General features: G+C 35.3%; 1 protein-coding gene across 2 annotated transcripts in view; it reads right to left on the bottom strand.

Moving 5' to 3' along the window:
* Window positions 1-2,677: 2,677 nt before the first annotated feature.
* LOC150092597 (uncharacterized) overlaps window positions 2,678-10,232 on the bottom strand; it is a 69,093-nt gene continuing 61,538 nt past the window's right edge. The window contains exon 3 of one of the 2 annotated variants that reach the window (XM_090414325.1): window positions 2,678-4,578. In XM_090414325.1, coding sequence (XP_090270451.1) covers window positions 4,309-4,578 — 270 coding nt within the window. In that variant the 3' untranslated portion in view covers window positions 2,678-4,308. The remainder of the gene's footprint in view (window positions 4,579-10,232) is intronic. The other variant, XM_090414326.1, reaches the window with a different exon arrangement.

Below are 10,232 nucleotides of genomic sequence, written 5' to 3'. Positions count from 1 at the left end.
GTGAATTTGTACACATTTTTATGTTGGAACATGGTGTTAGTAATAACCAGTCCATGTCCTGAGCAGAAATCCAACAAGTATTTGCCATTATTATTAGCTTTGCTCTTTTCTCCAAATTTTCCCAAAATATTTTTGTATGTCTCACAATCACTTCCTACTCTGCTATTTAGATCCCCAACAAGGACCAACTTTTCCTTTTTCATTGTGTCAGTTGCTTTTTCTAAAGCATCAAAAAATTCCTCCATTTCTACTTTAGTAGAACCTTCTGTGGGACCATAGGCACAAATAAGTTTCATTGTCCAATTCCCCATTCTGATATTTGCCCACATCACTCTACTTGAGACTGCCTGCCATTCAAGAAGATTAGCCTTGTATTTTGTGTTGAATACTATGGCTACTCCTTTTCCTTGATTGTCATTTCCTGAATATAACATTTTGTATTTATTGCTCAGAAAGATCTCGCCAGTTTTTGTCTTTTTTGTTTCAGTCACTCCTATTATGTCAATTTGGTACCTATCTAATTCATCAGCTAGCTCCATTTCTTTGCCATTCAGGCTTCTTATGTTGATAGTACCGATCTTTAACTCTGGTGATGTTGAGTTGGAGTGTGCTTTCAGATTTGTTCCAGTAGCTGACTTTGATGTTCGCCCTGGTTCCCTGGTGAAAACAATGGGGGCCATGTTTAACTGGGCAACGCCCCAGCCGACATGAAATTTTGTCATGTTGTACCATCATTTTCTATTGGTTTAAGCCAATAAGAATATAATTTGGTCGGCTAAATCCCAAATTGCCAGCCCATTCTCGTTCGTTCAGTATCCAGGTAGATACCCAACAGGGTGCGCCACAAGAAGGTGAGGATTTTTATGTAAGAACTGAAAAGGAGACTTTTTTTTTTTTAAGGGTAGTTATAGATATTGATTAAAATAAAAGTCAAGATCTCCTCTATCTTGCTTTATTTTATTTTTTAAAATATGAGATGAGTCTGACTCCATGGGGTCTCAGGATAATAAAAGCTGATGATACATCTTGACTAAAGAAGTAGAAAGATTTCATGTGAAGATACTGATTGGTATAGGTGCATTACCTCAGATGCTATCACCTCCCTTAATTTTTTTGTTATCACAGCGTCTGAGAACAGTAAATGCTTCTTTCCAATTCAAATGTAAACTTCTTGATGCAACTGAAAGCTTCTTTAATAGTGTTGTTGGTATTTAATAAAGAAATTACATTTAAACTTGTTGGAGGCATTATAGCAAGTCTAGTTAAAGTTTTTGAATTGAATACATCAACATCTCTGGAATTCTCAGACATAATGTGTCCTCTGACATGGAAATGTCAAAACATATAACAAACAGTACAATCTGGCCATGAGCTCACTGTTGTTATCTTTATTTGCAAAGTTATTCATGTAGAAATTCAAAGAAGCAGCCCTGTTTCAAACTAGTCCTTAAATTATCCACTCAGTGGTGGCAGTGTAGTGAAAAACAGCTGGAAATATAACTAACTAGTTTTAAATAATTTATATATGCTTTAAAAGATAAATTACTATTGCGTTAAAAAAAAAAACATAAAAGGGTATAGATCTAAATCTATAAGAAACCAAATCATACAAATTATCTTCTCATTAAGTCTTGCCACCATCCAATTTTTAGTATTATTTTAATCAGTGTTGATAATACTTTGGGAAAAAACAGCTTTATGAATTTTATGAGATGACAAAAAATCAAAATCACTTGATTTACTCATTGATTCAGTCAAATCTATGACTGAAATATTACATTTTTATGTCTAATAATAGCTATATTACACATACCTTCCATTCCTAAGTGGCATTACATTTGCAATGCAAATTATACTGATTAGTTTCCTGTAATCATTACAGAAAACTAGTCAGTATGGATTATAATCTAATTCAAAACTTACCAAGTTTTCTAAGATTACCAAAACAAAGTCCTTTCCAAATATATCGAGGTGTACACAAAATATGTACTTACAAGGGCCACACTGGCTGAAGTTATGCAATCAGAAAAAAGGATATCATAACCACATAACATATAAGGCAATAAAAATCAGGTCTTAGCTGCCCACATTACCTCTGACAACCATTCCATGGACTGTCTACATTGGTGCTGTATCTACAAGAGACATGTTGGAGTATATCGTTTCAAAGCATCCTGAGAAGTCATCTGTTCACATAATATGCAGTCTATACAAACTTTGGAAGTCACCTTAATTGGTGACTTCCAAACATGCAAAAATCAAATCTTGGTTTAATTTTTGCATGTTTGGAAGTCACCAATTAAGATTGCATGACATTTCAATTATTCCAAAAAAAATCTGGTATCACTGCAAAGCAAATATTCTACACATGAAGTTGGTCTCTTTCACTCTATATTCATTATCAAATTCCTTTTTGTTTTAATCTTTTTACATCTTATTTTCTTTGGTTAATTACCTGTTCATACCATTGAAAAAGAAAAAGTACTATAACAGCTAACATGTTGGTGGTTTGATTAAAAAATGACAAATAAGCAGTACTATCATTTGTCATGAAAACTATTCTGAAAAGGGATATATCATTCTTTGAACCATACTTTACAGGGATATGACATCGTAACTGCGAGTTCTTTTGGGATTAAGGTTTTTTTTTTAATTATGGAATAAATAAATATCTAGATAAATGATTAATTGACCAACTTTATTGCATCAAGTAACAGTTGTCAAAGAAAGAGCTATGTATGTGATATATATACACATATATATATATACACACACACACGTCTGAAAATCAAAGCATTTGGTATGGAATGGAAAACAGTTTGGTCATTGCCTTACAGAGCTAATATACTCCATTATCAAGATGCTAAAAATTTTACAGAAAAATAAATGATCAGATTTTGTTATATTCAACACTGCTTACAAACAAGAAATTAACAATTTTATAACTATGTAATCATTTCAATTATGTCCAAGCCTTTATATAATTAGATGTAACAAAGTAGTAGTTAAGGCATTGTTTACATAACCATATGAAATGACTAAGGCACTTTTAATTTAACAAAACTGTGCATTGATAATTTTAGAACAAGTAAAATATATTTAAGATACAAAATATAGTTATCTTAAAATGTATTTTAAAAATATATGCAAAAAAGATATATACTCCTGTAACATGTTAGTAATCCTACATGATTAAATAACATCTGTTTCAACAACAGTTCATTATATACTTCATACAATTCAAAATACAACATGTATGTCACATATATACTTTGTCAATACACCGTAGGAAAGCTATCAGAACAGGCTCTTTATAGCAGGAAATCAAGTCTAACAAATATTATTGTATGAATTACTATTATCTCATGAAGGTCAGAAAAGTTGACATTAATAAAGTAATATTTACAAAGTGACTGACGGACTAAGTTATACCAAAATATTGATTTCCATACTATAAGCATGCTGAAGTTATACTGCAGTTTCCAACATGTTCAAAAATCTAAATACTCATTCATTTAAAACTCTTAGCTATTCAGATTTATATTCATAATTAAAAATGTTTAAAAATGATTCAAATATTGCCCACACGTGACACTAGTGTGCTATAGGTTTTGCAACCTTATGTGGGATTCATATAAAAAATAAAACTCCAATTACCACTTTAGTATTTGAGCAATAAACTGATGTGAAATTTTCAGTTTAAGGAAACAAAGTGAAATGACTTGCAAAATAGATGACTTGTGCTACATCAATTAAAAGAAGCACAAATGTTGTAATTTACACCCATTCCAAAAGAATCTTCACAGTTTGTAAGAATCAACAAATTCTTCAGAATTCTAAGAATAACTGCATTTTAGATCTATAGTTTATCCAGATTTACGTCTCAAACATTCTAATATCACATATACCAACAAAATTCAAAAAGGCCTATACAGAAGAATGTGGCACCTGAATAAAAGTAAAGGTAATTACAAATAAGTACACTTGGATGACACACGTGTACTAAGAGTATTTATATACTCATTACACCTTCAACGCAAAGTAGCTGAATTTATCTGAACAGGAAAGAAAATAGGTAAAATACACTTTCGCCTTAATAAAAAAAAAACAAAAAAAAAAAAACATACAAATTAATCATATGAACAAAAAGTAGTTACCCATGTACGGTAACATTTAAGGTAAAGGTTTCCATCACCCAATTTAAATTCTAGATTGTCAGGATAAAGTATCAATGAGAATCAATACAACGATAAGGCAACTGTGTTAAAGGAATGGCACTCCACCTCACCCAAGTTCCTTAATTCTTAATTACATTTGTTGAACAATTTCATACTTTTGGCGCATATCCATTGGGGTGTTTTTAGGATCCCTTTTCTTTCGGGATGCCAAAAGCTGACGCATTTCAGATGCACTCATGTCTAGATTAAGGTCTCCAGAATTTGTTTTCTCTAGGGTTTTTTCGGGGTTAGCTGCTATTGGTCCATTCTGGCTATGCGAACTCTTGGCAGACTGAGGGGAATCTGGAATAGAACCACCAAGGCTACCATTTTGTGGAGTGGAACTGTGAGGACTAGACTGCTGAAATACAGAATGGTTAGAATTAGGATTCAAAATAATTCACAGTTGTATCATTAATTTGAATTGTGACTATAAAATAGCAATTTTTTTTTTTATAAAATATTGATTATCCTCCCCCACTTCCTCCAAATACAAAAACAACACACAATTCATTCATCCATCCATTGTACATAAAAAAAAAGGCGTGACAATATCCAGCTCTTTCACAATCATGAAAGAGTAGCTGTTTTTAGAAACTAAAGTGAACTTTTCCTCTTCTACTCCACAAAAATAGAAAATTTAATATACTTCAAGCACATCAAGGGTCCAATCCCATTTTTTCACATACTAGAATAAATGGTGTAATAATTATTATTATTATTCAGGACTCCAAGGAGTCAAAAGACTCATCGAGGGAGGTCCGACCTTCCTAAGACAAAGTCTGTCAAGACTCGGGGGGGACCTCCCCCCCCTGAGAAACACAAAGTCTATCATACCACTCTTTAAACTCACTGACCGTTCTCACTCTCACCACTCCATCAGGCAATGCATTCCACGGCTCAACCACCCTCCACACAAAGAAACCACTCCTTACCCTCTTGCTCACAGTTTCCTTTCGTAACTTCCAGGGATGGCCTCTTGTCATCACTCCTTCCCGCTGATCAACCAAGCGAAAGAACTCCCCAGTGTCAACCCTGTAACCACCTCTCAACAGTTTAAAAGTCTCAATCATATCACCTCTCCTTCTTCTATCCACCAAACTCTGCAGTCCACATTCTCTCAGCCGATCCTCATAACTATCTTTGTACAGTCCTGAAACCATTTTTGTCATCTGTCTTTGTATCCTTTCCACAGTTAATTTATCCCCTTCAAATCCTGGGGACCAAATCTGAGAACAATAGTCCAAGTGTGGTCTGATCAGAGACTTATACAACGGAATAATAACCCTCTTATCTCTGCAGGTCAGTGTCCTTCTCATAATAGCAGCAATCCTCTGTGTTACCTTCACCATCTTTGCAATATGTCCCCTAAACTTCAGGTTTCTATCAATCATCAACCCCAGATCTCTTGTCTCCCCTACTTCCTGCAGTATAACTCCTCCCATAGAGTATGCAGCATCCTATCGATGTTTCCCAAACCTCAAGACCTTACATTTTGCTGCATTAAACTAACACCCCCATTCATTTGCCCATCTATCTAGCTTATTTAAATCCTCTTGCAGGGCTACCACATCTGCAATATTACTAATAATCCTTCCTAGCTTTGCATCATCCGCAAACAACTGAATATCCCCCTGCAATCCACTGGCTATGTCATTGATATAAAGGTTAAGCAATATAGGTCCTAGTACTGAGCCCTGTGGGACCCCACTTGTAACCCTCTGCCTCCTGGAAACTGCTCCACCATACACAACTCTCTGATACCTATCAGACAGCCAATCCTGAATCCAGTTGACCAATCTGACATCCAGACCTATGTGCTGCAACTTAAATATCAGCTTATCATGTGGCACCCTGTCAAATGCCTTCGCCAAATCTAAGAAAATTGCAGTATATGCCTTTCCCTCCTCTAATGTTCTTGTAACTTTATTATAAAAGGCTAGCATATTGCTAAAACAAGAGCATCCTTTCACAAATCCATGTTGATTCTCACAGATAACATTACCCTCATCTGCCCAATGCTGTATACGGTCCCTCACTACTTTCTCCAAGATCTTCACAACTACTGATGACACACAGACTGACCTATAATTAGACACTTCCAGTCTGTTACCACCCTTATGCAATGGCACTATCTTACCTTCTTCCATTCCCTGGGCACCTTTGCGAAAGCCAGACTTTCATTGAAAAGCCACGTTAAAGGTACTGTCAATTCCCTAGCACATTCTCTCAAAACTCGTGGCGAAATACCATCCAGTCCCGCAGCTTTACTGACATCCAGAGTACTCAGTATCTGAAACACACTCTCCTCCTGTACCTCCAGACCTCGAACCAGTCCTATCCCTCTAGCATTAAAACTGACTCCTCTAGGATGAAATACTCCAATAAAGTGTTCATTGAACAATTCCACTATGTCCTCTGCATCAGTCACTCTATTCCCATTTTTATCCCACAATATCATTCTTCCACAGTCATTTCTCCTCCTACTGGCCACATAGCTAAAAAATTCCCTAGGATTTTCTTTGGATCTTAGGGCCAATCTCCTCTCATATTCCAGTTTCGCTTTCCTTACCACACTAGTCACTCTTCTGGCCTGTTTCTTATATTCCTCATGCATCTCTTCACCTGTCTCCTTATATCTCTTCCATAGCCTCTTTTTCGCATGCAATTCCTGTTTAATATTGTTTGTCATCCACTTTACTCCAAATTGCATCATCTTCTTCACTTGTGGTATACAACTTACCATTGTTGATAACAAATATTCTTTCACTATTTCCCACGCACTGGTGATATCCCGGCCTTCCAATTCCTCCCTCCATGAAACTTCCCGAAGTTGACGTCTAAGACTATTATAATCACCTGCCTTATAATTCCACACAAGTTCCCATCTCTTTGATACTCCTGCATGTCTATTCATTTTCCAAGTCAACACCATATGGTCACTCTCTCCAACTGGTGGGAGAGACGTCAACTCAGTTATTATCAACTCTTCTGATGCTATAACCAAATCCAAAACTTTTGAACCTCTTGTTCCCTCTGTTACATGTTGCCCAAGACATTTGTCCCTCAAGAATTCTAGAAATTCCATTCCTCTATTGCTACATGCATCTTCCTCTCTCCAATATAGGTCCTAGTACTGAGCCCTGTGGGACCCCACTTGTAACCCTCTGCCTCCTGGAAACTGCTCCACCATACACAACTCTCTGATACCTCTCATACTACTCATACCCAGTAATAATGGACAAGTAACACAGCTTCTTATAAACCTATTGATAAGGCAATTGATATTATATAATCCATAGTCTGCTCTGTTAACATTCATATTCCCTGGCCAATTCAGTTCGCAAGGAAAAAAACATGGGAAGGAGGCCTTGTCATATTTACTAATTCACCTTCAGCTGAAAATCCCTTGTAAATGTTCATTATAGGCACTTTTATAGTTATACTACTATCAAAGGTTAATAATGATGTGAGGATAGATTCTTTTGTTTAGAGAGTGATGAATGAGTGATATGAGTTGCCAGAGAGATGGTTGAAAGTGCTTTTAGAAAAAGATTTAAAAATAATTTTCATGCAAGTTTCAAATGTTTTGTGCATAAAGCTGCGCCAACATAGTTATTACAATGCTGGAAGAGTATAAAAAATCTTTAGTCACATGTTCACATAATGACCTGAATATACATGCAAATCATTTATTTTATGCTGGATATATTAATACACCACATGAACATAAAGATATTTTGAAGTTTGTATTTACAACTACAAGAGATTTTTTATATAAAAAATATGAAACAGTAACATGGAAAAAACTTTGCAGTATAAGTGTGCAATATTGCTGAAAAAGACATTCTTCCCATAAGAGCCAATGACTTACAAATCAATACCACTGATGACCTGAAAAGCTGATATATTCAACTAAATATTGAAAAACTCTTAATCCTAGTGAAATGCTTGCTAAAATGTTGATTTTAAGAAAAGTAAAGCCTTTAGTCGTGTTATTAAGAAATGTGTCATGAAACAAGACTATGTATGCAACAACTATAGCAAAACTCAAGCAATTATTTGACAGGCAACAGCTTGGATGAAGTGGGAGATGAATTTCATCACTTGGTGAGTGATGGAAACCCTTATTGGAGGCCTGAAGTGGCTTGAAAAAGTTTCATGTTTGGGATCTAAAGCAGGGTTTTCAAACCATGTAAAACAAATAAAATAAAAGAAAAATATATAAAAATTGATAAAAATGGAAAAAAAAAATCATTAGCCCACCAACCACGGTACAAATGTGCTACATATATACTAATAACCTTTCATGGATGGAACAAAAAAAATTATATATAATTCTAATTCAAAAGATTACAGTTCACTATTTCAATCATTATTACTACTATATGGTATCTCCATGGAGTCCAGAGATTTATCATGAAAGGCCCAAACTATTATATACACAAATCCTATCATACCTATCCTTAAACTACTCATTCACTATCAGGGAACTCACAATTAATTCTGGCAATCCATTTCACTCATTCACCACTCTCCATGCAAAATATTTGGTCCATACACCCTTACCAACCATACTCTTACAACTTCCACAGATAACTCCTAGTTCTGATTATTTTTCATATATTAAAAAAATTTCCTTTGCATTAATTTCATAAAATACCTTTAATATCTTATAAATTACTATCATGACCCTCTTTTCTACCTATCAACCAGTAACCCATACATCTTCAGCCTATTTACACATACCTGTCATAACTTAAATTGCTAATCTCTAAATCTTCTCAACTATCTCCTGACTCCAAGAAATTCAGGTGACCAAATGTATGCACGTAGTCAAGATGCAGCCAAATCACAGCCTTATAAAGAGTGAGAACTAACCTATCTTTACTTGTTTGCATGCTTTTCAATATTCAAATACTCCTCTCAACTATTTTACCAACTTTTGCAATATGTCTTCTGAACTTCAACTCTGTCCACAACTATTTTCAAATCACTAGCCTCATAAATTTCCTGCAATCCAGTACCATCAATATGATACCACCACCCTAAACAATCTTTTCGATGTGTAGGGCATAACCTTACATTTTGCAATATTAAATTGACAATCATTATCCACTGCCCACAATGGCAGTGAATAATCGTGCAGGATATCTACACCCTTATCAGCTATTGCTCTCCCCAGTTTTGCATAATCAGCAAACAACTGAATATCTCCTCTTAAATCTTTCCCTATATCACTGATATACAGATTAAAGAGAAGTGGCCCTAGGTACTCCCCCACTAGCCATCATTATTCTCCTAGATTCCACTCCACCATATACTACTTTCTGGTGTCTGTCTGTCTGTCTGCCACTCCCATCAATGCTACTAGATTCATATCCATTCCCATTTGTTCCAACTTTTATAATAGTTTTCTCATGTGGTATTCTGTCAAATGCCTTTGCAAAGTTGAGCAGTATCATGTTCCATTTATCCATTTCACTGTCACTATTATAAAATGTGAATAAATTAAGACATGACCAAACCTTTACCAAGTTGTGCTGACCACTATGGAGTATTGCATCCCTATCCACCCACTGTTGGTTTTTACCTTTAACCAACCATTCCTAATATATTAACTGGGCTGTAGTTTGTTCTCTCTGTCTTGGAGCCACCTTTATGCAATGGAACTATCTTTACCCACTTTCCACTCTCTTGAAACCCTGCCAGAGTGAACAACTTTATCAGAGGCAATGCCAATTATCTTGCACATTCATATAGTACATGGGGTGACATGTACTTCAGTCCCACTGAATCATTTACATTCATATTTTTCAATATTCTGAACACAATTTTGATATATGTCAGTCACATCAGCAACTGCAAAATCTCCACTTCGATGATACACCTTTGCAAAATGATCAATGATCATTCAGCAACCCTACTATTTCTTTTGCTTCTGTCACCTTCCCACCATCAGCATTGCTTAAAGTCGTCCTACCATAATCATTTTTTCCTCTTACTTGCTACATA

Source organism: Typopeltis vanoorti, chromosome 25 (genome assembly GCF_054136105.1).
Source record: "Typopeltis vanoorti isolate ZY-2024b chromosome 25, IOZ_Tvanoo_1.0, whole genome shotgun sequence".
NCBI lineage: Eukaryota > Metazoa > Arthropoda > Arachnida > Uropygi > Thelyphonidae > Typopeltis > Typopeltis vanoorti.
This window is presented reverse-complemented; position numbering and strand designations above follow the sequence as displayed.